The sequence below is a fragment of the Herpailurus yagouaroundi genome, unplaced genomic scaffold, assembly GCF_014898765.1.
Source record: "Herpailurus yagouaroundi ecotype Mexico unplaced genomic scaffold, PumYag 77, whole genome shotgun sequence".
Classification (NCBI taxonomy): Eukaryota; Metazoa; Chordata; class Mammalia; order Carnivora; family Felidae; genus Herpailurus; species Herpailurus yagouaroundi.
In genome coordinates, this window is record NW_024412388.1 from 19,550,218 (window position 1) to 19,577,817 (window position 27,600).

The window sequence follows — 27,600 nt, forward strand, 5'->3', positions numbered from 1 at the left end:
GGGCCACCTCACTCTCGGCCACCTCACTCACAGCCACCTCACTCACAGCCACCTCACTCTCAGCCATCTCACTCCTGGCCACCTCACTAATGGCCACCACACTACCAGCGACCTCAATCCCGGCCACCTCACTCACGGCCACCTCACTCACGGCCACCTCACTCCCAGTCACCTCACTCCCGGCCACCTCACTCTCAGCCACCTCACTCCTGGCCACCTGACTCCTGGCCACCTCACTAATGGCCACCACACTACCAGCGACCTCAATCTCGGCCACCTCACTCCCGGCCACCTCACTCTCGGCCACCTCACTCCCGGCCACCTCACTCTCGGTCACCTCACTCCCGGCCAACTCACTCCCAGGCACCTCAGTCCCGGCCACCTCACTCCTGGCCTCCTCACTCTTGGCCACCTCACTCTTGACCACCTCACTCCTGGCCTCCTCACTCTCGGCCACCTCACTCCCGGCCACCTCACTCACGGCCACCTCATTCTCAGTCACCTCACTCCCGGCCACCTCACTCCCGGCCACCTCACTCCTGGCCACCTCACTCCTGGCCTTCTCACTCTCGGCCACCTCACTCACGGCCACCTCACTCTCGGTCACCTCACTCCTGGCCACCTCACTCCTGGCCTCCTCACTCTTGACCACCTCAATCTCGGCCACCTCACTCCTGGTCACCTCACTTCCGGCCGCCTCACTCACGTTCACCGCATTCTCAGTCACCTCATTCCCAGCCACCTTTGCTCCAGGCACAGCCAACTGCTTGGGGACATAACCTTCTCCAATCCTGCCAAGCCCTGTCACCCTCCATGCCTTTGCAAGTGCTATGTCCTCTGCTGTAGCACATGTTGAACCCACTGTGGTCCATCCCTGGGCCCTCCACCTGATGAACTCCAGCAGTGACAGGCCAGCACTGATAAGAATCTCGTTAGTGTTGGGGCACTGGGTGACTCAGCCGGTGAAGCTTCCAACTTCAGCTCAGGTCGTGATCTTGTGGTCTGGGAGTTCGAGCCCTGCATCGGGCTCTGTGCTGGCAGCTCAGAGCCTGGAGCCCGCTTGGAATTCTGTGCCTCCCTCTCTCTGCCCCTCCCCTGCTTGTGCACTCTCTGTCTCTCTCTCTCTCTCTCTCTCTCTCTCTGTCTCTCTCAAAAGTAAATAAACATTTTTAAAAAATTTTTAAAAATCACGTTTGTGTCAAGTGCTCGGCATACAGTCTCTCATTCCATTGATACCAAAACTCTGTCAGACCTAACTCTACAGCTAAGGAGACGTCCCCCAAGGCGGTCACCAGAACACTGGGCTGAGAGGCACAGGGACTATAGAGCCAGAGGAAGGAGGCCAGGCTGAGGGCGCTTCCTGCAAAGGAAGGGGCTGGGCCTCCGGCCCACCTCACCTGGGAGGGGAAAACTTCTACTTCCTGGCTCCTTCTCTGCCTTCAGGACTTTACTTGGCCTTGGCAATAGCCTACTTCCCAGAATTTCTCATCAAAAATGGTTCTCGGAGGCTAAGCCAGTTCAGGGGTGCCCAGAGGCCAAGAAGGTCCTGAATTCCCACTTTCAATCTTTTCTTCCTGGCCCCCAGCCTTGTTATCATCAAGCCCATCAAATGTCTGGTAAAGGCTCGCCAGCCTGCAGAACATGAGCTGGCCTGGTGGGTACCAAGTTCTTGGCAGGTTTGGGGAAATGGGGTTGGGGAGGGGTGGAACCCTTACCAGCAATGCCTTGTCAGTCCTTACTTAAAATCCTTTTAGGACGGCTTTTGGCCTCCTCAACTGAGCTCACGGTCCTCACCAGAAGCCCTTCATGATCTGAGTCAACGTCCTTCAGCCAGTCAGATTCACTCTTCCTTCTGCAAAGTGACGGCCTGGTCCCCAGACATGCGTGTGCTCAGCCACCTGCGTGTATTTCCGCTGTTGCCATTTGTGTCCGCCGCACCATTCCTCCTAGCTGCTTCCCGTCCCGTCTTCCAAACCCGGCAGAGATGTCACTTCCTCTGGGGAATCCTGGCTGAGTCCCCCTGTGCTCTGGGGTGCTCCCCTAACACACACCGACATCCGTGTGACAGGTCTGCCTCCCGACACGGCCAGGGGCTCCTCGAGGACAAGGATGTGTCACATTCACCTCCGCGGGCCTAGCACAGTGCCTGGCACAGTGGGTGTTGGTTAAGGGAATGAGCGAATGCGTAAGGGACACCCAGAGCAGGCGTTAGAAACATGAATGCCTTTGGGGGTCCAAGCAACTCAAGCGAATTGGTGTCAGATGCTAGGGAGCGGGAAGGACGGTGGCAAAGGAATTTGAATTCGATGAGAGAAAACAGGTGAGTGAAATTCAGCCTCTGTTCACAACAACCACCACCACAACAACAGCAATAGCTAATTACGAACTTAGTCTGCACCAGGAAAGAGGGTGCAGTGGTTCAGAGTGTGGACTCTGGAAATGGGCTGCCAGGTTTGGGGCCCAGCCCTCCTGTTAGCGGTGAGACTTGGGCCATGCCACTTGACCTCTCTCTGAGCCTCGCTTACCTCGTTTGCAAAACGGAAATAATAATGACACCTACCTTACGGGGTTATTGTGAAGATCCAAAGAGCGAAGACATGGAAAGTACGTGGGGTGGTGCCTGGAACACAGAAAACACCCAGGAAGTGCTACTGTTATTATTCCGTGATGGCCAGTGTTCAGAAGGCCTCTCCATGAAGGCAACATGTACACAGAGCCCTGGATGCTGGAACACTTGCTGAGCTCTGGGAGAAGAATGTTCTAGGCAGAGGGAAGAGCCAGGGTTAAGATCCTAAGATAGAAGTGGCTTTGCTGGGTCTGAGGAGTCGAGAGAAGGCAGTGAGCTGGAGTGCAGTGAGTCAGAGAGGGGGGCTGGAGACCAGGTCCTGCACGGGAGGCAGGGATTAGGTCACGTAGGGCCTTCAAGGCCATGGAAGGAAGCCCGGATTTTATTCTGTGTCACGCGAGCCACTGGGGGAGTTTGTTTTAAAACAGAGGTTTTAGGGGTGCCTGGGTGGCTCAATTGGTTAAGCGTCCGACTTCAGCTCAGGTCATGGTCTCATGGGCTCGTGAGTTCAAGCTCCTCGTCTGGCTCTGTGCTGGCAGCTCAGAGCCTGGAGCCTGTTTCAGATTCTGTGTCTCCCTCTCTCTCTGCCCCTCCCCTTGCTCGTGCTCTGTCTCTCTCTGTCTCTCTGTCTCAAAAATAAATAAACATTAAAAAAAATTTTTTTTAATAAAAAAGAGGTTTAATTATTTAGGTATGGCAAGGCCAACAGATCAGGAGACACCTAGGACTGAAGACACGGTTTGTTTTACTCACAGGTCCTAAGAGGAGGGGGACCACGCTGCTACAAGGGGTCAGGAAGCAGAGGGAGCAAGGGAAGAAAACTGGGCAGGAGCCTTTACTGTGGTTTCTGTGGGAGGAATGGATAAGGGAGGGGAAGGTGGTTTAGGATCGGCTAGTATGAATAATGCCCGCAGGCTCTGAGACATAGGGGCCATCTCCCGGTTGTGGTTGTCGAGTACCTGGCCCTGGGGTGAATAGGGCAGGGGGATAGTGGCCCTGAATGTGAGAGCCCTTGAGGAGGTGTGTGGGAGTATGGGCTCTGGATCTGTTGGCTTGCATTTGAAAGACCAGCTTGAGGGGCACCTGGGTGGCTCAGCTGGTTGAGTGTCAGACTTTGGCTCAGGTCATGATCTCTCACTTGGAGAGTTCAGCCCTGCATCAGGCTCTGTGCTGATAGCTCAGAGTTTGGAGCCTGCTTTGGATTCTGTGTCTCCCTCGTCCTCTGCCCCTCCCCAACTCATGTTCTTTCTCTCTCTCTCTCTCTCTCTCTCTCTCTCTCTCAAAAATAAAAATAAACATTAGAAAAATTTTTTGAAAGGTAAGCTCGAGAGTGAGTTGTTTTTATCTCCAGGAATGGGCTAACCTTGGGAGGGGCAGCAAGGCCCCAATGTCAAAGCATCAAAATACAGAAAATAAGAAGACATGGTTAATATAGCCAAGGAGGGATGGGGTTTACACTTTAACAAGGTTCTCTGACTGATGTGAGGAAATAGTATTTTAGTGAGACAAGAGGAAAGAGAGGCCAGAGCCTAATGCAATGATACACACACACACACACACACACACACACACACACACGAAATTATGGTGGGCTTGGACTAGGTAGGAGCAGGAGGTGGGAGCCAGGCTACTGTCAGGGTTTGTCAGGGACCTGATGGACATCTGATGAGGATGCTGTTTGGATTACAAGAGGCAACCTTCAAGGGGCCCATCCTGTCCTTCTTTCCAGGATTCACGGCTTCGTTTCCTCCCCCAGTTATGGTCTGTACTATCTCACTCTTCTGATGTTAATGAAGAGACTCTAGGAAATGGTACTTCCAGATTAGAGATTGAAATGTCCAACACAGTGCCTGCCACATAGTAGGTACTCAACAAATAGACAGTTTTTTCTTTCATCAGGGAGAGTATAAAGCCCAGCAGTCGGACAGATCATGGTTTGGTCCTGTCTCTACAATCTACTAGCTGGGTGACCCTAGACAAGTGATTTCATCTCTCTGCATCTCCTTTCCCTATTCTGGAAGCAGAGATTCGAGCACCTAGCTCTTCTGGGGGTTGCAGGGACTAAATGAGGCGATATAAGGGGCCCAGCCCTTGCATGCACTCCCATCAATTATAGCAATAATTATCATGTCATAAGGAATGTCAGTGTGGGCCAGGCTTCGGAGGTGGGGCCAAGACTCCCAGAGAAATGGGACTGAGCCCCCTTCATTTCCTTCTTGAAGCCTACCTCCGGGCCTAATTCCTGCCCCTAGCTCCTAGTCCTCTGCTGGGCACCTCCTCAAAGAGCCAATAGAAAGCTGTGTTTACTCTGCCAAGCTGAATCCCTGGGGAGGGAGGAGAGGAGAAATAAATCTTCCTGCCTTGGCTTTGAAAAGCAGCCTGTTAATTACCTAGGGTTCCAAGCAGCCTGACTGCTTTGTAAACACTTGCCAAGCTGGCCTGTCGATTAACCCCTTGGCACCCAGGACTGAGGTGGAGGAGTCTGGGTGTGGGTAGCTCTGGGTGTGGGTCGAGGGAATGAGGCAGCTGGGCATGGCTTTGGAGACTTCAGAGAGGGAATAATTCAACTGAACCACTCAGGACAGTGGAGGGGCGCCTGGGTGGCTCAGTCTGTTAAGCCTCCAACTTTGGCTTAGGTCAATCTTGCAGTTGGTGAGTTCGAGCCCCGTGTTGGGCTCTGTGTTGACAGCTCAGAGCCTGGAGCCTGCTTTGGATTCTGTGTCTCCCTCTCTCTTTCTCAGCCCCTCCCCTGCTCACACTCTGTCTTCTCTCAAAAATAAACAAACATCAAAAAAAATTTTTTTAATAAATAAATAAATAAAAACACTCAGGAGGATGGAATGGAATGACTATGACCAGGGTTTGATATTTCCTTCTCTAGGCCTGTCCAGTCCTGGCCTGCCATCCCCCAGCCCCTACCCCAAGACCCCTGTCTCAGGAATACAAGCCCCAAAGGAGTGGCCAGGGCTGAAAACTCGGCCTGAAGTTTCAGGCAGGGACAGTGTCCTGTTTGTGAGAGGCTGGACCAGAATGCCTGCTCACCTCAATCCCCTGTGGCTTTCTCCAGCTATCAGACACCCACCCGAGGGAAGCAGAGACCCACCTCCCAGGAGGCAGAGGACCCAGACCCTGGGCTGTGTCCACGTGTGGCTGGTTAGAAGGTAGCCTTGGCTGATGAATTATTCTGTGAAGCAGGGGTTCAAATCTAGGCTGTTACTCACCAGTTATGCAGCCTTGGGGCCATCACTTCACCTCTCTGAACTTCACTAACCTCACCTGTTCAATGGGGAGAACAGACGCCCATCCTAACAGTTTCACTATGAGGCTCAAATGAATTCATGGATCCAAAGAGCTCGGGTAGGGTCTGGCACATGGCAAGCAAATGTACCGGCCCCTCCCTTGAAGTTCCTTGAATTCCTCCCTTGAATTTTACAGAAGAGTAAAATGAAGTTCACTGAGCTACCAAATTAAAGTCTTCCAAGTGCTAAAAAAAAAAAAAAAAAAAATGATCATACCAATGCATAGCGAGTGTATGTCAAAGTTGTATTTCACTTAATCGTAAGGAAACTATAGGATGAGAGGGCTGGTTCCAGCGACTTACTGAGGATCGGAGATGAAGCACAGAGAATGCTGGAAAAAGATTGCTAGTCAGATTCTAAACTGGCAAATACCCTGCAGGGCATGACTTATAACCTTTGGAATGATCTCTATTGGTCAGAAATCATTTGTTTCGCTATTTGTATTGTATTCGTATCTTACCTGTTTTCTACAACTTAGTGTCTTTGCTATCATGCTTATAAAATGTCTGGGTCTAGGGGCGCCTGGGTGGCTCAGTCGGTTAAGCGGCCGACTTCGGCTCAGGTCATGATCTCGCGGTCCGTGAGTTCAAGCCCCGCGTCGGGCTCTGGGCTGACAGCTCGGAACCTGGAGCCTGCTTCAGATTCTGTGTCTCCCTCTCTCTCTCTGCCCCTCCCCCACACGCACTCTCTCTCTGTCTCAAAGATAAATAAACACTAAAAAAGATTATACAAAAAATAAAGAAAAAAGAAAAAAGAACAAGAAGAAATTGAGGTCCAGGGTGTGGACTTGTCCAAGGTCACACAGCTAGACCTGGGGGAGTGGCAGAGGCCAGCTCTCACTGACTCCCATCCCCAGGTCCCCTGGGCAGCTTCCCTGGCCCTGCCCCAGGTCTGGGTTCCAGGTCTGAGTTCTCCACGATAGGCAGGAATTGACTGTATCCTGGTGGGGCCTGAGGGGGAAACCCACTTTAGCTGGAGCTGGATGGATATCATAGAGTCCTGAGGAGATTCACCATGGTTTGGGGGTTATCTGTGCTCAAGCAAGTGAGAGCTGGGACCCTAGAGCCTCTCGTGGCATCCATCCCCCAACACTTGTGAATTTTGCAGTGAGACACCCAGAAAGCTCAAGGCTAGAGGAAAAAACAGCAACAGACAAGAAGCAGCAGATGGGTTGCCATGGTGATCACCTCCTGGAGCTCCAAGTCTCTTTCTTTCTGAACAGAGATGGGGGCGCAGGGGAAGAACATGGGCACAGGAGAGAAAGCCCAAGTCCTGGCCCTGATCCACCCCGGAGGGACAGCTTAGTGTGTGCCCACTCACCTCCCCCTCCCTGGGTTGGAGGAGGAAGGAGGAGACCATTTGTCAGCTGCCTGCTTTGTGCCAGGCATGGTGTGTGGAAGGTTGTCCATTCATGATCTCATTTAATCCTCTTCCCAGGAAGCCTTTGAGGAGTGTGCTATTATCAGCATTTTATAGAGAGGGAAACAGCAGCACAGGGAGGTGAAGCAACTTACACAGGAACGCACAGCTTGTTAGGAGCACCTGAGCCAATGCTCCAGACCCCTTCCTCTCGGAAGACTAGATACATCCCACCTAGAAATTTCAGGTCCGTTCCAGAGAAGGACAGACGGGAGGGAGGCAGAAGCAGGGGGCAAAGAGGGAATGCTCCAGATCAAACAAGGTGGTGCTAGTCCCCACTTTCTGCCTGGGCACTTGGCCAGTATGTTACCTGGCACCTCGGGCAGGAAGCCAGCCCACGCTCAGGCAGCCCCCAGGCAGCGTGACACCACCATAGCTACAAAGCAAACACAGCAGTGCTCCAGCTCCGGGATGCCATCCAGAGCTCGCTTCGACTCCAATCCACATCAAGGTCTGCTTCAACCCTGCAGAAAACAAGACTTCTGCCTTCTCCCAGAAGCCTCCCCTCGCTGAACCAGAGCGCAGGCCTTCTCCCCCTCCTCCTCCTCACTGCTGTCCCTTCCCTCCTGCCCTGTCTCACCCCCCATCTCCCCAAAGTGTCGGCCACTGTGACATTGACCAGAGCCCAGCTATGGGACAGGAGCTCCTGGTGACTTCGATGAGCCCTGAAGAGCTTGGTGGAGGCCCCAGAGCTTTTGGAAGAGCCCAGCGGTATATTTTTAGCATGAGCCCAGCTCAGTCCTGCCTGCCAGGATGCCCTGCCTTCTCTTCCTCCATCCAAGCTGCAGGGCGACCATGTGAATCGCAGGCCAGACGAGCCCAGGGCCCAGCCAGCCTGCGAGCCTCCCTCGTAGGGCCGAAGGTAGGGGTCAGCTTGCGTGTGTTTGCAAGTGTGGACACAGGCAGAAGCCAGCCAGGGTGCCCGGGCGGGGGGAGCAGGAGCAGTCGTCCCCTACCGAGCCCCGCACCAGCCGGCCCTGACCTCCTAGCCCTGCCAGCTTTGTCCGCCCATCCATTCATTCACTCATTCAACAAGTATTTGTTGGACATTTATTACCTTAGTGCTGGGATGAGGAGCATGAGTGAGGCTAAAGCCTCAGAACTGAACTCCTGACCTTTTCCCCCAGATTGGCTCCCCACTCAGTCTTCCCCATCCCCGTTGATGGCAGCTCCATCCTGCTCATGGCTCAGGCCAAATCTCACATCCAGTCCATCACCAAATCTGTCATTTTGCCCTAGCTCGAAATATGCCCAGAATCCAACTACTTCTCACCCCTGCCACCCTGGTTCCCAGCCACCGTCAGGGCTCCCCTGCGTGGCTCACCTGGGCCACCGGGGCTCCCCGCTCCTGTCTCTGTCCCGACGCCAGCTTCTTCCCTGAAGTCCGAGAGGTGTCACAGAGACAAGTCAGACCATGCCTCTCACGTCGCATGTACGCACCCCGCCCCCACCCCAGAACCTGCGCCCTGGCTCCTCCCCTGCTGCTGGAGTGACCTGACCTCGCACACGCTCTCCACTCACTCCCTCGCAGATGCCAGCTTTTCAGCCAGCCTTCCCTGTTGGTCCCATGTAACTCTGCAGCCCCTCCCGTTCTCCATATTTGTTGCCGAATAACAGGAGATATTTCTTTTCGTTCATTGCCAATCTCCCCACCCTGGAATGTGAACTCCATGAGGGCAAGATTCTGTCTGCTTTGTTCCCTGCTTCTAGATCCTGCCTGGCCCGCAGCGAGGGCTCCTTAAGTAGTTGTGGAATGAGTGAATGAATGAACCATAAAAAAAACAAAAGTGGTCCCTGCCTCCACTCTTGCCATTTCCTGTCTGTTCCCATAGGGGTAGCCACAGTGGTTTTTCTAAAAAAACATACTTCGTCTGTCAAATCTTAGGGTAGGAGTCACTGCCTGAGATGACTTCTCTGGCCCCGGCGTTTGGCAGCTCCTCTGTGCACTCCCTCAGTCCCCCCTCCCCTCGTTCTGTAATTGCCTGCATCCTGGTATTTCTCAGGGAAGGTGCAGTTCTGCAAGAATGGGGGTGTACCTGTCTCAGGAGACGGGTACAATGGCTAAAGGAATGGACTGACTGGATCCAAAGCCTGGCTAAGATGTGGGAATTTAGGCACGTTACCTAACTGCCTGGGCCTCTGCATTCCCATCTGTACAATGGGGACAATAGCAGTACCTTCCTCAGAGTCCCCCTAGGAAAGGAGTAAATGAGCTAACACACTTGCACTTAGAGTTGTGCGAGGTACAAAGTAAGTATAATATGAATGTTAGCCGTTATTGTTCTTTGCCTGGCACAAAACCTGGCCCATGTTTAGTACTCATTAAGTATTTGTTCGATGAATGAATGAATGAATGAATGAGTACAGGGATAGAAGGATGAAAAGCGGCATGAGAACCTAGAGTAATCAGACCAAGCCCCAGGAAAGTCAGGAGGCTTCCTGCAGGAGGGGAGCCTTTGGCTGATTCCTGTAGGATGAGATGGAGTTAGCTGAGTAAGGTGAATGGCAGGGGCAGCAGACAGCAAGAGCAAAGGCCTCTCTCCTGTGGCAAAGCCTGATGCGTCCAGGGAAAGTCAGTCCATCCCTAGGGACAGACACTGTGGGCAAAGAGGCCAGGTTTCCTCTGTGCTGGACATTTTGGGGACATTCTTGGGTGAATGAACCGTGTTCTTCCCTCAGACGGGCTGCGCATGGTGGCTCTCTGGTCAGATCAGTGGCCCTCTCAGATCAAAGGAAGGCCAGCAAGGAAAGGAGGCTGCCACTTGCGGAGGGACCCCATGGGATAGGCCTGGATTTAACCTGCCAACCATCTCTTGGCGAAGATCCTTACTTTCATCTAGAGATAAGGGGACAGAGGCCCCGCCTCATCCAGCTGTTAAGAGGTAGAGGCAGAGTTCACTCCAAGTTGGCCAGTTCCCTGTGGCCTCCCTCCCAGAGGGTCAGCCTGGGGTTCCTGGCAGCCAGTGTCTGTGTCTCCCTCTTCGCCTCGGTGATTCTTCAGTGGATAACATCACCCATTCCTGATTCCCCTTTCAGAGAACAGACGAAGAAACTGAGCAAGGGAACCCCTCAATGGCTGTGGACTAACAGACAGTCAAGTTCAACCTCAGGTAAAACTTACCATATGGACTGGAAGATGAACACCAAGACCTCTCCTACAGAGCTCTAGACAAAGGCAGACCTGGGCACCTGTGAGAGGTGCCAGGAGTGGGCCCCAAAAGGCTGCAGCTAGATGAGATTGAGAGGTGGTGCTGAAGGAGGAGGGACCGATCCTGAGAATCCTTGAGAGCATCTTACCTAACAACACCCACCCCTCCCATCCTCCCCCTGCCTCCCCCCACCCCTTCCTGCTTCACTTTTCTCATCTGTTGACTTTCTCATCAGCTGATTTATAGACTCCCTGCAAACATACCCCCAGCTGGGGTGGCCAGGGGGAAGCTCTAAGGAGTACGGTCAGGAGTTCAGGGTTCAAATCCCTGCTCTGCCACCTCTTAGTTTAGGAAGATACCACTCTCCTCTCTGAGCTTCACTTTTCTTCACCTGTAAAGAATGACAACCTCTTCTGACCTTTTCCTTGGAGGGCGCGTGTGTGAATTCAGAGACTCAGGCTGTGACAGCCTGAGGCAAACTATGAGGTGTGGGTCCTGCTGCTGAGGATTATTGGCCATTGAGGAAACCGGTTTGGAAGGGGTTAAGCCGAGACCCTGCCTCCCAGGCAGGAGCGAATCCAGGCTGGCAGGGGAGGAGCCAGGCTGGGAAAGAGATCTAGTCGGGGCCAGATGCAACCCTGAGAGGGACCGGGAAAAGACACCGGCAGGGCTGCAGGGGGGCCATGGAACAGGGGCGTGGGGCAGGGTCCCTGGCCTCTGCACCAAGATAGCTCCAAGCCAGAGGGTGCAGGACCGGCTGCTAGGGGTGGGGGAGGAGGAGTCGAGCTCCCTGAGCTGGGGGGGACAGCGGCAGTGGGGGGAGAAGACTAGGACCCAGAGCACTCCCGGCCCCCCAGGCGGAGGGCACTGCTTCAGTCGGCCTTGACCTCAGTTGACCCTGATAGCCCACATGGGGCGCAGGGTCTAATTTTAGCTCCAGCCACTAGGCCCACAGCCCAGAAGTGCCCGCCAGTGGGCACAGGGGCGGCCAGGGCTACTCAGGGGCCACTTGGGCAAGGGGAGGATTGGGGAGGCCAGCCTTGCGTGCTGGCCAAGCCACCTCCTGTGAGAGCCCCCACGGGTCCCCCATGGCCTGGCAGACTGCCCACCTCTCCTTTGAGGCCAAGGTCAGGGGGTGCAGCCAGGAGGACAGAAGGACACGGCCTTGCAGTGCGGTCAGGGTTGCATCAGCTGAGCAGTGCCCAGGGGCAGGGGGCCCTGCTGAGAGGGCAAAGGCTGGCTTGGCTGTCCGAAGGCCAACGAAGCAGATTCCTGACTGTAGGAAGGCAAGGCCAGAAAGCCGGGTCCTACCTGGGCTCCTTGTGCCTGGCTGGTGACCTGCTGTGTGACCTCACACAGGCAGCCTGCTCTCCATGGGCCTCAGTCTTCCCATCTACAACAATGAAGACGCTGAACTAGAAGGCTGATTCCAGCTCACCCACAAGCCCCTGCTCCTGCTTTCCCCTAGCCCTGGCTGCGGGTGGCCACATGCAGTCGTGGAGAGGCAAGTCCCTCTGGCTGGCACTCTCGGCCTCTTGGCTCCTCGTCCTCCTGAGAGTCTTCCCCCTTCTCCGCCTGGCAGTGCCTGCCAGACCTTGGGCAAGTGCCCCCCAAGGCTGGCCCCGCTGGCTGGATACAGAGCTCCTGCCGAGTTTCTCCCAGCCTGGCGAACTCCCAGAAGATGCCCCTCAACCTCCTCAAGCACCCCGTGGTGGCGGCTGCGACTGGGGGGCTTGCTTTGACGCCTCGAAGTGCAGGACTGGTGGTCTCAAGGTATTCGTGCACCCGGTGGCTGGACCCATCTCTGCCGCTCACCGCAAGATCCTGGCTTCCATTGAGAGCTCCCGCTACCACACGGCCAGCCCTGAGGAGGCCTGCCTCCTCCTCTTCCTCAGCCTGGAAGTCCCAGCTGGAGAGTGCAGCCCAGTGCCCCAGCAATGGAATGGGGGAAGGAACCATCTGGTCCTCGATCTCCACCCAGCCCCCTGCCCCCAGACCTTCCAGCGGGGACGGGCGATGGTGGCCAAGGCCAGCCCCACAGTGGACACCTTCCGGCCTGGCTTTGACGTGGCCCTCCCGCTTCTCCCTGAAGCCCACCCATTGCGAGGTGGGGCACCTGGCCAGCTGCGACAGCACAGCCCCCACCCCGGGGTGCCCCTGCTAGCCCTGGCAGAGGAGAGGGGCGGGTGGCGCACAGCAGGCACTGACCCCTCTGCCTGTCCCTGGGATGGGCGCTGTGAGCAGGACCGTGGACCCGAGCAGTAAGTGGACCTTTACCCTTGGGGGCTGGGTGGGAAGGGTCTGCAGTGGGAATGAGCTCAGAGGGCAGGGTGGAGGGCAGGATTGAGATGGGATGGGAGAACCGGCCTGGCCTCAGCTGCAACAGGAGGGGATCAGGTTAGACAGAGAGAAAACACCACCAAGAGGGTGCTTTGCCGTAAGGGGTGTCCGAAGTGGATTCTGGAGTCTCCCTTGGGGGAGTCTTTAAAAACAAAAACATGCCTCCCTCCTACTTACTCTTTTTCTCTTACTCCGGTTCCTCCTTCCCTAATATTTTAACATACACATCTATAGTGGTCACTCTGTCCCAAGTTAGAAATAATAGTTACAATAAAATAATACTAACTGCTGTCATTTGTTTGTGTACCAGACGCTAAGCTCAGAGAGGTTAAGTAACTTGTCTGAGGCCATCCAGACAACAAGAGCACAGCCAGTGTTTACATCCAGAGTTGCTTATTTCCAGAGCATTAGAATTCGGAGTTTTAACCAAGAGTTTATGATCAACCCATCAAATGCCTCGGAGCCGTGGAGATTAAGAGCTGGTCACAGATGGAAGTTGCTCCTGTGTCTAACTTGGGGGATTAGCCTCTCAAGGAAACAGCTTTGGGTTACGACAAATATGAATGGGGTCAGACCTCCAGAAGAACTTGCCACCTGGAGACGTATAAGGGGCATGGTGGCCTATGGGACGTGGAGAGTTGTTCAGAAACTGCTCTCTCCCTGGGCTAGTTGGGGTGACACGCTTCAGGTGATGGGGCAGTTAACCCCTAAGCACCCTACCCCTCCTGCACCCCCAGGAGCCCAGCGGTGTCCAAAAGGCTGGTTGAGCAGGCAGGAACCAGAGCCCTTTGGAGGTTGTCCGGGGTCCCTGGGGCAGAGGGTTCCTTCTCCATCTCTGGGGCAGACCCGATTTGGAACCTGTCAGTCTGGTGTCCTTCTGTCGCTCCCTCCCTCAGGTATCTCCCTGTTCTCTGCTAGAACAACATGGGCTATTTTCGGCTCTACCTCCCTCCTAGGAATTCTTCACGTGGCCAAGTTCCATTTTCGCCTCTGCGTCTCAGGGGGTCTCATGGGAATGCAATCACTCTCCCTCCTGAAGGCACATGGCCTCCAGGGAGCCCCACAGCCACCAGTAGGAATGGAATTGCCCTTCTGCCTGGACCCACCCCTAGCAGGCATCCTCAGCAGTGACCTGAAAAGTTGGGGATTCCCCCCCCCACCTCCAGGCACCTCAAACTCAGAGCTCAGACAGAGCTTACCTTCCATGAACAAGTTTCTCTTGCTCGCCAGGGCCCTGCCTCACTTTCTGATTAGGCACTTAGCTATTCTTGATTAGAGGAAATTCTAGCTGACTTTAGTTACTGCTGTATGCAGTTGCTGACTGGTGAATCTGAAAGCTGTTTCAGTCTGAACTGCGTTGAGCAACCGACAGTAAAGGAGCTGCATTCAGTAGGTGAACTGTTGGCTCGCTGAATGTTTACCGATTGATCCAAAATTGGCCAGAACTGGTCAAGGCTTCCTAATCAGTGGGGGCCACCCTCTAAGTAGCATTGTTGATGAGCGCGTTCCCAAGGTGTGATGGCTGGCAGCCTCTGACTGCCCTCTGAACTTCCAGAAGTTCTCTCTTTGGCCTCAGCCCACCTGCAGGGGACAGGACTTATAACCTCCGGAGTAGCTGGAGCCTCAGTTTCCCTGAGGTGCTGCGCAGCTGCCTGAACCAGCCAGACAGTATAGGGACGGAGTGAGAGAGGGAGGCCACCAGCCACGGGGCAGCCCTCGGAGGGTGGCCTGAATAAACAAGTACTGGCCAGAGAAAGAGGCAATTCATAGTCTCTGCCACCATCCCAGGGCCACTGTCCCACATTCACTGGGCGGGGGAGGGGCGGAAGCCAACACGTGGGGAGAGCTTGCTCTGGGCCAGGTGCTGCGCCGGCCACTTTGCACAAGTCGTGCACACTCAAGTACCCTTCAAGGGAGGTATTATTATTCCCATTTCAGGGAAAAGGAAACTGAGGCTCCGAGAGGGGGAGGGAGCCAGCCGAGGCTCTTTGGTGACCAGCTCCTCGATTCACCACGGCCTCCCTCAGGTTTCTGATGGGACGGCTAGAGGGGCAGCGGCAGCGGTGGAGTCTGGGGTTAAACCCTGCACTTCTGGCCACAAAGCCCACATTTTTCCACCTTCGCTGAACAGTCTTCTGTTCCTTTGGAATAAGCCTCCACCCATTTAAATTGTTACTTATTTATTTTTATGAATAGGGAATTCATTCACATGGTACCAAATTCCAAAGGCACAAAAGGGCATACAGCAAAACTCCCTCCCACCCCTGTCTCTGGCCACCCAGTTTTCCTTCCTGGAGCCAAACACCGTTTCTAGCTTCTCTTGTGTCTTTTCTGAGGTACTCTGTGTGTGCACAAACAACACGTATATGTGCTCTCCCCCATTTGGTTTTTTTTTTTTTTTTTTTTTTTAACATAAATTCAGTTCATGTTTTCAAGTCCCCTGGCCTTTCTCCTTTGGATATAGGAGGCGCGGTGCCTAGGGCCCATGACACTTTTAGGGACCCATGAAAACATTTTCATTTCTTTGAAAATCAGAAGGAAAAAATGAACTTTTAAATAGAAGAAAATGTTTTGGGGTGCATGGGTGGCTCAGTCAGTTGAGCGTCTGACTCTTGATTTCAACTCAGGTGGCTCAGTCGGTTAAGCGTCCAACTTCAGCTCAGGTCATGATCTCCCAGGTTGTGAGTTCGAGCCCCACGATGGGCTCTGTGCTGCCAGCTCAGAGCCTGGAACCTGCTTTGGATTCTGGGTCTCCCTCTCTCTCTGCCCCTCCCCTACTTGCACTGTGTCTCTCTATCTCTTTCAAAAATAAATAAACATTTTTTAAAAATTAAAAAAAACCCAACAACTCACGTCATGATCCCAGGGTCATGGGATCAAGCCCTGTGTCAGGCTCTGTGCTGAGCGTGGCGCCTGCTTAAGATTCTCTCTCTCTGCTCATCTCCCCTGCTCATGCTCCCTCCCTCTCTAAAAGAGAAAAGAGGGGCGCCTGGGTGGCGCAGTCAGTTAAGCGTCCGACTTCAGCCAGGTCATGATCTCGCGGTCCGTGAGTTCGAGCCCCGCGTCGGGCTCTGGGCTGATGGCTCAGAGCCTGGAGCCTGTTTCCGATTCTGTGTCTCCCTCTCTCTCTGCCCCTCCCCCGTTCATGCTCTCTCTCTCTCTGTCCCAAAAATAAATAAACGTTTGAAAAAATAAAAAATTAAAAAAAAAAATTAAAAAAAAAATAAAAGAGAAAAGAAAAAAAAATAATTTAAACAGAATAAAATGTTTTAATATATAATATTAATATTTCTTTTTTTAATTGTTTTTGAGAGAGAGAGAGCGTGTGTGTGGGCATCCACGCATCAACAAGCAGGGGAGGGGCAGGGGGGAGAGAGAAAATCTTTTTTTTTTTTAACGTTTATTTATTTTTGAGACAGAGAGAGACAGAGCATGAACAGGGGAGGGGCAGAGAGAGAGGGAGACACAGAATCGGAAGCAGGCTCCAGGCTCTGAGCCATCAGCCCAGAGCCTGACGCGGGGCTCGAACTCATGGACCGCGAGATCGTGACCTGAGCTGAAGTCGGATGCTTAACCGACTGAGCCACCCAGGCGCCCCGAGAGAGAGAATCTTAATTAAGCAGGCTCCACGCCCAGCGTAGAACACACTGCAGGGTTCAATCTCATGATTGTGAGATCATGACTTCAGCTGAAACCAAGAGTCAGACGCTTAGGGGTGCCTGGGTGACTCAGTAGATTGAGTAGACTTCGGCTCAGGTCATGATCTCACAGTTCATGACTTTGAGCCCCCCATCAGGCTCTGTGGTGACAGCTCAGAGCCTGGAGCCTGCTTCAGATTCTGTGTCTCCCTCCCTCTCTGCCCCTCCCCCACTCATGCTCTGTTGCTCTCTCTTTCCCTCAAAAATAAACGCAAATTTTTTTTTAAAAAAAGAGTCAGACGTTTAACTGACTGAGCCACCCAGGTGCCACTTCTTTTTTTAAGATTTATTTTTAAATAATCTCTACACCTGACATGGGCTTGAACATACAACCCCAATATCAAGAGTCACATGTTCCACCAACTGAACCAGCCAGGTACTCTGGTATTTTCATTTTTATACCAACAATGATCAAATGTAATTTATACAGAGAGAGATACAGATATAGATCATGACCTGAGCTGAAGTCAGATGTTTAACTGACTGAGCCACCCCTCCCCCTTTTTTTTTAATAGCAGAGGGGCCCCAAAGGCCAAAGCGCCTAGGACACATGGAGGTCACAACGTGGCCCTGGCTATAGCCAGGCCTCAATAGAGCCCAGTGGAGCCATGGGGCCGTGGTGGAGCCACACTGACTCCATCTTGGGCACTGAGACCCTGAGCCTGGGGCAAGTACCTTATATGGTTACTTCATTGGCAGTTACCATGAAGCCCCCTCCATAACACACTCACACACCCATTCAGGTGCTGATCCAGATCTGCTTGTTTACCTCTACCAATGGGGATCTCACCATCTCTCAAGGCCACCCACTCACTACTCTGCCAGATCCATTACTACAACTTGTGCTGAAAATGACCTTTTGGACATTTGGTCCATGGTCCTGCGTCTATCCTTTATTGCACACTGAACGTTCATTCATTTAGCAGCCATTACCTGTCCATTCTCTGCCAGGTGCTCTGCTAGGCCCTGGGGATGCTAAGGTGAGGAAGGCACGGCCCCTGTCCTTAAGCTGTTCGGTCTTATGGGAGAGACAGATAAGTCACTGGTTATGACACACATTGTTAAGCAGAGAGATGCTGTGCCAGCTACCTTGGTGTCTCCTCTACTTCAGAGCTATGTGACCTCTCTAGGCCTCGGTTTCCTCATCTGCAAACAGGGCACTAACAGCATGTACTTCCCATCTCTGAGGGAGTTGCCGTGAGAAGGAAGTGAGTTAATATGTGTAAAGCATGTAGTGCCCGAACAAAGTACATGCTCAGTAAAAGCTGGCATGGCTCATTACCACTGTGGTGCACACAGAAGCCGTGGGGGCAGAAAGGAGGGAGCCATCTCTGGAAAGATCAAGGAGGGCTTCCCAGAGGAGGCGAAGTTTGAGCTTAGACATTTAAGATCGAGTAGGAAGAATTCCTTGGGTTATAAGGCAGAGAGGGGTGTCCCAGGCACTCCCTCAGGAGAAGGATATACAGAGACACAGAGGAGAGGACAGTGGAGGTTTGTGAGGACTGAGGGTACAGTTTATTCAGAAAGCTCTTTGTCTCTGGGTTCTCTGAAGCCGTAAACTTATGGGTTTTCAGCCTCCAAGGGCTTTACTGGGGAGGGGAGGAGGGCTGTGGCTGGCTGGTGCTGTGGCACCAATCAGGTGGAGAATGTCCTGTTGTTTAACGTGTGGCTTCTCCCAGAAGCCAGAGACCACCTGAGCAGTGGAGACAGAAGGCAGGAGGCAGAACCCCTGGGAGACCCCCTAAGCAGCACCAGTGGGGTAGTTCAGATAACCCAGGGGCAGGAGTTAGCATATTTGATTCTAGTTCCAGCTCTGCTCCAACCCTTTATGAGACCCTCAGCTAGTCCTTGGGTCTCTCTGAGATTCAGTCCCCCCCCCCCCCCATCTGTTCAGTGGGGGTTAGTCCAGAGGCTAAGCACTCCAAGGACTGCTTCTTGAAGGTTCAGGCTCAGACCGGATAGGCTGTAGCTGAGGAGGGTCTGGGACCCTCGGGGCCATGTTCATCAGTCCCATTCTGAGCAGGCGTGTGAGCCCAGGAGTCCTGCCCCTCCAGGCCCTCCCTGCACCTCCCAGTAGCTAGGTCATGAGCACTGCTTCCCTGGGTGGGCAGTTGCAGGGAGGTGGCTCCTGCCCATCCCCCCACAAATACACATAGCCTGAGTGTGGCCCAGGGGGTGGGGGGAGAAGGTGGGAGGAACAGAGGAGGCCTGTCCTCTGGGCAAGGGGGCCTCTGGGCAGCAGCTTCCTGTGCGGTTCCAGGCTGGGGGCCCAGCCCACCTCCTGACAGAGGAGCCTTTCATGGGCCTGGGCTCTCAGGCTGGGGGGAAGGCTGGGCAAGGGGGCCAATCAGGTGAGGGCTGCCCCAGAATCTGCGTGTGGCAGAGCAGTGGGCTGGCAAACGTGTGCCTGTCCCAGACCAAGGCCCTCAGACCAGGCCTTGGAAACAGCTGGTCCCACTACCTCCCATTTTGCAAATGAGGAAGCCGAGATCCAGAGAAGAGAGGGGGAGATGTGTAAGATCTCCAAGGGTAGAGGCAGAACTGGAACCTAGGGCTCCTGCCTCCTAGCCCAACCACGAGTGGGGGGCAAGTGTGAAGCTTGGTGTGTGTTAGTGTTCAGTGTGTGGCTGTGTGTGTGCATGAGGGTTAATGCATGAAGCACGGATGATGGGCTTGCATGTTCTGAATTTGGGAGTGTTCGTGTGGGGGGTTGGGGAACCATCCAGGGAGCCAGGTGGGGTGAGGGGCCGCTGTCTCAGGCCTCATATGTGTGGGACCCCTTCCTGTACCTCCTTAGGACCCACCCTGGGGGAACGCTCCCCAATGCCACCTTCTGCCTCATCCCCGGCCACCGTCCTGATGCCTTGCACTTCCTTCAAGCCCTGCAGGTACAACCCCAACTTAGGCATCCCCTGTCCCTGTCCCCCACACTCCGGAGCTGGCAGGGTACTTCTGGACTCAGGCCAACGGGAAGGGGCAGGGAGCAGCCCATTCCTGTACTCTGGGACTCAGGCGTGCCTACAGCCACACTCACCACACCCTCTGTAGAATAACCCACTTTTCTCTCTTCTTTGCCCCTTGCCCCCAACCAAATCAGCTGCTAATTTGGAACCAAGGGAGGGGGAATGTGTGTAGGATATAGGACTGGGCTCCCCAGTGACTCCTGTTTCCCCCAGGCTGGCTGCATCCCTGTGCTTCTCAGCCCTCGGTGGGAGCTGCCCTTCTCCGAGGTCATCGATTGGACCAAGGCGGCCATTGTAGCTGATGAGAGGCTCCCATTTCAGGTAGCTCAGGGCCCTGCCTACAGGATGGGGACTGGCCCCCAGACTGATCTCAGTCCTCATTCCTATCCTCTTATGTGCATATTGATGATTTTGCCCCAAACCCCAAGCCTCTGGGGCTCCCAGAGGATCAGAACTCCTGAGGGTACTACGAGCAAGTTGTGAGCCTTTTCCAGCCTCAGTTCCCCCATCTGTACAATGGGATAGGTTAGATCAGATGATCTCCATGGGCCCAGCTCCACTGGTCCATGACTGGACTAACTTAAAGGAAAGCCACAGAAAATCCCAAATCTGACTGCCTCCATGGAGGCTGGGGTGGGGAAAACAAAATGCACAGTGACTTTTCCAGCTGATGAAACTAACCTGCCTGGCTCTGAAAAACGTAGGCATAAGCCTTGAATCCCCTGAGAAGTGAGAGCGGTATGGCAGTTAATAATAATAGCTACCAGTCGCTTAGTCTCCACTATCTGCTAAGCACTTACTGTGTATTATCTCATTTAATCCTCACAATTACCCTATGAGGCAGGTACTAGTACCATCCCCTCTTTACAGATGAGGACAAAGACTCAGAGAGGTTAAGTAGTTTGTCTGCAGTCACACAGTTACTAAGTGGCATTTAGGCCCAGCTCTGTGTGACCCTTGAACTCTTGACTGCTAAGTCACCTGGGACTTGGCCAAGGGTAGCTGCAGCTAACCCACTTGAAAAACCGTGGGGAGAAGGCTTCTGGTTCCCAGACCTCCAACCTGGATTGTCCCTACCCCAGAGTCAGTCAAAGACAAGGCCCCGTGACTTCTCCTTTTCTCTCTCCGTGCTTCAGGTCCTCGCTGCCCTCCAGGAGATGCCCCTCACGCGGGTCCTTGCCCTGCGTCAGCAGACCCAGTTTCTATGGGATGCCTACTTCTCCTCAGTGGAGAAGGTCATGCATACCACTCTGGAGGTGAGGGGCACTTACATGCTGGGGGCCATGGTGCTTGGCTCCTGCCTCTCCCCTGCTCCTTCTCCGCACCCCTCTCTCTGGACACTTCTTCTGCCCCAGTATTTGGACGTCCCCCTTGAAGATGCCTCAGGATGAATCTGAGACTTGACTCTGAGCTCTTGGACAAGTGCCTTCTCCAGTCTTGGCCTCAGTTTCCCCCTCTGTAGAAGGACAGCTCTGGTCAATAGATTTCAAAGCACGTGCCACCTTGCCAGGCCAGGTGATGGGCAGTGGCTGCCTGGGGTGCTGGGTTAAAAGGGATTCTGGGTCCACAAAGAATGTCACAACTTGCTAGCGATGTCTGCCATGAGTGAGGAAAGAAAGGGAGGGAGCAAGCACATCGTCATCCGCCAACTCCGGACACCATCACTGAGTGTCCCTACTCTGGATTTCTGCGCCTGAACCCCTTGGTGACGCAGCTGCTGCCCTCCCTGGAGCCTGGAGGGGGAGGGGCGGGGCTCCGCCAGGGCCCCGGCCGCACTTCCCCAGACCCCGCCCACAGCCACGCCGGCCACTGCCTCTGCACAGCCCTCTCATTTCACAGATTATTCAGGACCGGATCTTTGGAGCATCTGCTCACGCCTCGCTACTGTGGAACAGCCCCCCGGGTGCACTCCTGGCCTTGCCCACTTTTTCCGCAAGCCCCTCGGACTTCCCCTTCTACCACCTACAACGGGGTACGCCCTGGGGGTGGGACAATGGGGTACGTCCTAGGGGTGGGACAACTTGAAGTCCCTTCACCAACTCTTTCCAAGTCTGTCCCAGCCTCAACCATACAGTCCCGCCAAGCCCTTCCCTGGCTCCCGGAGTCCCCAGCTCAGGTCACTCTTTAGGCGGTCCGGTCTCCTCCTACCCTAACAACCGTGTCTCATTCCCTCAGGCTCGCGCCCTGTGGGCAGGTTCAGCGCCCTGATCTGGGTGGGGGCCCCAGGTCAGCCCCCTCTGAAGCTCATCCAGGCGGTGGCAGGCTCCCAGAACTGTGCCCAGGTCTGTCCCCTTGCCCGCTGGGGTCTTGGGATCCAGGGTGGTGGGGCGGGACAAGGTCAGGGCCCTTGAAGACCATCTAGACCCCAAGCATAACCACGCATTTTGTGGGGAGGCACATCCCTGCCCTCCTATTTAAGTCCCAAGTTTCTTGTTCCTTTCCTCCCTCCTTCCCTCATGGAAATTGACAAAATCATCTAAAAAGCAGGTGCCCCTTGGGGAGGCTGGAGAAGTAAACATACATTCATGTGTTAACCCATCGGTCATTCTCTGAGTGTCCGGCCATGGGCTTGATGCTGGGGATGCAGAGAAAAAGCAGGAAAGCATTCTGCCCTGGATTCAGATTCAGTCAGCATTCCCTTCCCTGGCACACACTGTCAAATCTCACTTCCAGAGAAGCCACGTAGCCTTGAGAGGATTCACAGGGGAGGGAAGCACTTAACTCAGCCAGCAACAGACAGAGCAGATCCACAGATGCGACATTTGAGCTGGGCTGAGAACGATAAAGGAGCAGAAGAGAATGAAAGCCTTTTGAGAGAAGATGGGGATGGGACATGGGGTCAGGACCCAGGCTAGGGGTTACCACAACTGACTCTATCTCCTTTTTTAAATGTTTATTTCATTTTGAGAAAGACAGCATGCTCAGGGGAAGGGCAGAGAGAAAGGGAGGCACAGAATCTGAAGCAGGCTCCAGGCTCTGAGCTGTCAGTCAGCACAGAGCCCAACGTGGGGCTCAAACTCACGAACTGCGAGATCATGACCTGAGCCGAAGCCAGACGCTTAACCGACAGCCATCCAGGTGCCCTGACAGCTGACTCTCTTCAGTTCTAGTGCTATAGGTAGCTGCCTTCGCGTCACTGGAATTTCTGCCTTCCAGAATCCCAGAGGCAAAAACAGGGCAGCACTGAAAGACCTTGGCTCCAACTAAACTCTTGCCCAAATTCACAAACACAGCTGCTCTCCCTTCAGGAACACCCCCCTTTCCTCCTAGATCTTGGTTCTCTGGAGCAGTGAGAAACCACCCCCATCCAGGTGGCCTGAGACAGCAGTGCCCTTGACAGTCATGGATGGGCAGAGGAAGGTGAGGAGAGGAGCAGAGAGGGGCACAGGAAGGAGGGATTCTGCCCCTGCATGCTGGGAACTGGGGAGGGCACACACAGAGGACTCTATTTGGGACTGAGCCAAATCTGGACTTCAAGTTAGGCCTGAGGCTAGTGAGGAAGTCCTCCCTTACTCCTCACTTAAGTATCTCTCCAGGCAGACTTTGTTCTCGTGCTGTGGCAGAGCTTCCTGGAGCTGATGGTCTGACGTGGGTTTCAGCGGCAGACCTAATAGAAATGATTCGCTTCCATCCCTGGCCCTTCTGAATTGTGCTTCCAGAGAACGGGGGTTTTATGTGATGAAAGGAGGCAGAGGGAGTAATGTCGGCTGTCTTGGATGAGCTAGAAGAGAGACCTGGGACCTTAAGGAAATGGGGAGAGGTGGCAGCAAATTGGGCCAGAGGAGGGTGGCTTCTAAGAGCCCCGGATGCTGTGAGCCACCTGTGTGCTATGTGCTTCTGGGCGAGGCCCTTCATCTCTCCAGACCCGTTTCTTTCACATGAAGGATGTCTGACTACCCCTCGCAGGGTTGAGGTAAACATGCAATGTGACAAGAGAGGAATCTTGAGGTGTTGAAACCAGAAGGGCCCCTAGATACCAACTGCCCCATTTTACCAAAGGAGAGGTTGAAGTGCAGAGACGTCGAGTGAGTTCCAGGTCCTAAGTCCAGGAAGCCTTGCTGTTTGCACTGCCCTTCCTTCTACAGCACGTCCGCAGGGGCTCCTGCTTAGCAGATATGCAGACAGTCACCGTGGGAGCCTGGGGACGGTTCCCACGGCTGAGGTGGCCTCACCTCCCTCCCACTGCAGGTCAGTGACCGCTTCTTCCCGCACAGAGCCATCAGCACGGATGCCATCCTCAGCCTCGATGGGCACAGCAGTGTTACCACAAGTGAGGTGAGGGCTGGGCCCACGAGGAGCCCAGTGCGTAGGGGGGACAGAGCCTGAGGGCCCCGGAAGCCCCTCAGATTCCTGGAAGGGGGAGGGGCAGAGGACCAGAGCAGAGGTAAACCCTCCCACTTTTGAAACGATCCCAGGGAGCCAATCACCCTTGTGCTCCACAGACTCTTGAAAACAATTTTCGCCTCCCAACTGAAAAAGCATTGTTTCCAGCTCCCAGTTGGGACACCCCACCCCCACCCCCAAGCACTCCTGGAGAATTTTACGCTCGCATCTCCTCTCCCCTGAGTCCCCCCAGCTAGGCCGGCCTTGCCTCCATATCTCTGGATGTTCCCAGCCGGTCCGAAAGTCCCTCCTCAGACCTCGCTTAACTATCTCGCCAGGTGGACTTTGCTTTTCTGGTATGGCAGAGCTTCCCCGAGCGGATGGTGGGCTTTCTGACGTGGAACCACTTCTGGGATGAGGCCCAGGGTGGCTGGGGCTACACTGCTGAGAGGGCCAACGAGTTCTCCATGGTTCTCACGTCAGCTGCCTTCTACCACAGGTAAAGATGGCGGCCCCGGCCCTGGGAGCAGAGGGCCAGAGACGCCCCTCTCTGAACCACAAGCAGGGTGGTGTGGGAGTGAACATAGCAGTCACTATGTGACCCTGGAGATCCAGGGTCAAGGCCCAGATCTGCCACATCCCAGTTGTGTGATGGGCAAGCCTCCTCACCTCTTGTAAGGCTCAGTTTTGTTATCCGGAAAATATCTTCACCTCACAGGGCTGATGTGAAAATCAGGTAAGAAAACCCTATGAAGGCCTTGGCACACAGATGGTCAACAAATGGTAGCTAGTGTTGTTTTAAGTAGAGCTAAGTAGAGGGTATAGACAGTGTTTGGGTTTGGCGATGGTGGTGACAAGAGAAGGATCCTGAAGCTTTATAAATGTGTGTGTGATGGGTTGGGGACTGTCCCAGACCTTCGAGAAGTTGACCGAAGCACCTGTCTTTGGGGCAGGGACTGAATTCTAGAAGGCTCCTTTAGAGGGGTTCCTTAGACATGTTTAAACCAAGTGTGTGTAACCTGGAACCTCTAGTAGATTCTGCAGGGGATTCTCAGCAGGTGAAGAATACCCCTAAGGTCTGCAGGGTGGACCTAGGTTGTCCTGTAGGAGGACTGTGTGAAGCAAGGCTCACCCAGAGCAACATCAGCCTGGTTAATCCACAGCCTTCCCGAAGCTGGTCTTTGGAGCTGCCATATTTAATGGCCTTGGAACCAGCTGATCCCCCACCTCATTCTGGCTGAGTTCAGACTTCAGAACCCAGGGGTGGGGGCCCTAAGGAGCTGTAAGGGAGAAGGCAAGGAGTACACCATCTGCTGAGCACAGATGTCAGAACCACAGAGCACAGAACAGTAGAGAGAGGTTTGTGTTTCTGGTGTGAGCTCTCTGAGATGGCCAGGGCTCAGAGAGGGGGGCAGAGGGTTCTAAAGAGCCTTGGGGATTGAAGTCAAAGGGAGAGTGACGTCAGGAGGGAGGAGAATGGAGCCCGGTGGGGAGGGGTGGTGTGTGAATTTGGCTGCAGCCTCTGCCTGTCATTCCCCTTTGCCCAGGTATTACCACACCCTCTTCACCCACTCCCTGCCCAAGGCTCTGAGAACCCTGGCCGATGAAGCACCCACCTGTGTGGACATCCTGATGAACTTCCTGGTAGCAGCAGTCACCAAGCTGCCCCCTATCAAGGTGCCCTATGGGAAGCAGCATTTTGAGGCCACACCTCCACTGGTGAGGAACAAGGGGGACAGGTTGGCACTGGGAGGGCACTGGCTGGGGAAGGGATTCCCTCTCACTGTCTAACTCAAATCCTCTTTGCTTCAGGGTTCGGGGGCTTTGGGGAGGGGGGGTGGTTCGGAAGGACAGAGGAGACCTCCAACGCATTTCTCCTCCCCTTTAGGTGCCTGGGGGTCCGGAGCCACAGCCGACAGCCCGAGACTGCATCAACCAGATGGCTGCAGGTTTCGGCTACATGCCCCTGGTTTCCTCTCGCCTGCGTCTGGACCCAGTGCTTTTCAAGGACCCGGTGTCCGTGCTGCGCAAGAAGTATCGCAGCCTGGAGAAGCCCTAGGAGCGGTCAGAGGAGCCCCCAGCCCTGCTCCCACCGGGCGCCTCACCTGCTCAGGGCGGGGGAGGCGGTGCATCAGCTCCCTCCCTTGGAACAACTGGAGACCCAATCAAGGCAGCCAGTTAGCTAACACGTCAGATCTCTCTTGGCCAATCACAGCCCTAGCGTCCCAAGGCGCGGGGCCCCGCCCCACCCTCCAGCCCGGCTGCGAGGGGCAGGCCCCAGGTGCAAGGCGCTTGCCCTGCTGCGGCGCCTCTGCCATCGCTGACCCCTTGCCTGGAATGCCTTTCTCGGCTTCTGCGGAACTGACTTCTACTTGTCTTTCAGATCTTCGCCTTCTCCATGGATTTGACTGACCCCCATCCCTGACCCGGATCCTCTGAGCTTTCACAGCCGGGTGTTTCCCACACTGTTCGCGCGGCTTTGCAAGGTACACGGTCAGGCCCCAGGACTAGCCTGGGAGCCCCGGCCATGTCCTCTTCTCTCTGGCTTGGCAAGTGTTACACCAATATTTGACGAACAGATAAAAGAGACATCAACTGCGTGCCCGGCCCTGTGCCGTAGTTGGGAGTATGGACAGTGTGTTGAGTGAGACCAAACTCCGTCTCCCCCCCCCCCTCCGCCCCCCGCCCGCCCCTCCACCCGGCCCACGGGGTTCCCAGTCCGGCAGGAAGGCAGCTACCCGCAGACGCCTGTGTTGCCAGGCACGATCTTCGCACCCCAGCAGTGGAGCAAAGAGGCGCTGAGAAGCTAGTTTCGGGGCTTTCTTCCCGACCTGGCGGAGCATGGGGCCGGGGAGAAAGGGGCTGAGAACGCAGGAGGTCCGTCCCAACCGAGCCCGGGGGTGGCGGGGAGCAGTGGTACCCTCAGCTCAGGCCTGGCCGTGGCTCTGCACTACCAGCCACGACCACTAGAGGTCAGCGCCACACCGCGCTCCCTCTGGGAAAGGGCCCGGAGTTTTATCGCCCCTTGGGTCAGGGGACGTTGAGAGTTGGTGCAGTGCAGCCCAGGATCTGAAAACTAGGGGGAGGGGGGGGTTGAATTTGAAAAAAGAGACCCACTCCTTTGGCCCACACACTCAGGACTGAGAAGGAGCCATTTCTAGGTGGGCTGGGTGGGAGATGGGATTGTCCCGAGCACCCTGGCCGTGACAGTGGAGTGGGGGAAGGGGCCCTGGTTTCTCCAGGGTTCATCCACCTGGAACTGGACTTATCACTTCCGAAATAAAGCGCGTGTCCTTGCCCCCTCATGCTCGGGCTATAAATACCCCTCCAGCAGCTGCGCGGGGGAGGGGGACTCAAGGCTCGCCTGGGACTCGGCGACTGTAGAGAGGTGGGGGTGGTGGGTCCAGCCCAGGTCCAGGGTGTCAGGTGTTTTCCTGCTCTGATGGCCTCACAGCTTTGGAAACTCTCGTGATCAGCTCACCCTGGCCAGCGAGAACATGCTGTCCAAGGCTTCCCACCCCCATTCTCCAGTTTGACCTCTGGCCCTTGGATGATTCAGGTCCTCCCTGGAACCAGTCACAGCTGGGGTGCAGAGAGGGCTCTCCCTTGGGAGGCATGGGGCTGCCAGAGTATTGTGGGGGGGGGGGGGACTGGGAGTTGAGGAGGGAAGGCATTCTGGCCCAGGGTCAAGAACAGTTGAAGGTGGGTGAGGGAGCACACAGCTGTGGCCCAGGCAGACTTCCCAGGGCAGGGAGGGCTCTGAGTGCCAGGCCCAGCCAAGGGAAAGAGGCATCTTTCCCCTCCCCACTCACAGCTACAGCACCCAGACACTGAACTGGCTTG

The 27,600-nt window shown here is 54.7% G+C and overlaps 1 protein-coding gene across 3 annotated transcripts; it reads left to right on the plus strand.

The window, feature by feature from the left end:
• Positions 1-11,212: 11,212 nt before the first annotated feature.
• On the plus strand, positions 11,213-27,062 carry EXTL1 (exostosin like glycosyltransferase 1). 3 transcript variants are annotated; one of them, XM_040465562.1, is made up of 12 exons: positions 11,216-12,694; positions 19,269-19,359; positions 19,648-19,755; positions 20,571-20,690; positions 21,274-21,406; positions 21,610-21,716; positions 22,705-22,794; positions 23,623-23,709; positions 24,096-24,256; positions 25,305-25,476; positions 25,646-25,821; positions 26,141-27,062. In XM_040465562.1, exons 1-11 carry the CDS (start codon positions 11,922-11,924, stop codon positions 25,814-25,816), a joined length of 2,013 nt encoding a protein of 670 aa, XP_040321496.1. In that variant the 5' UTR covers positions 11,216-11,921; the 3' UTR covers positions 25,817-25,821; positions 26,141-27,062. The 3 variants fall into 3 exon arrangements, with proteins under 3 accessions (XP_040321500.1, XP_040321488.1, XP_040321496.1); XM_040465554.1 differs by having other exon boundaries at positions 11,215-12,694; positions 25,646-27,062; XM_040465566.1 differs by lacking the exon at positions 22,705-22,794 and having other exon boundaries at positions 11,213-12,694; positions 25,646-27,062.
• Positions 27,063-27,600: the final 538 nt, after the last annotated feature.

Excerpts from the sequence above, each read along its gene's own strand:
- EXTL1 (XM_040465554.1), top strand. The coding sequence starts at position 11,922 with ATGCAGTCGTGGAGAGGCAAGTCCCTCTGGCTGGCACTCTCGGCCTCT. Across the intron at positions 19,360-19,647 it reads ACTTCCTTCAAGCCCTGCAG|GCTGGCTGCATCCCTGTGCT; the intron begins GTACAACCCCAA and ends TGTTTCCCCCAG. Across the intron at positions 19,756-20,570 it reads ATGAGAGGCTCCCATTTCAG|GTCCTCGCTGCCCTCCAGGA; the intron begins GTAGCTCAGGGC and ends TCCGTGCTTCAG.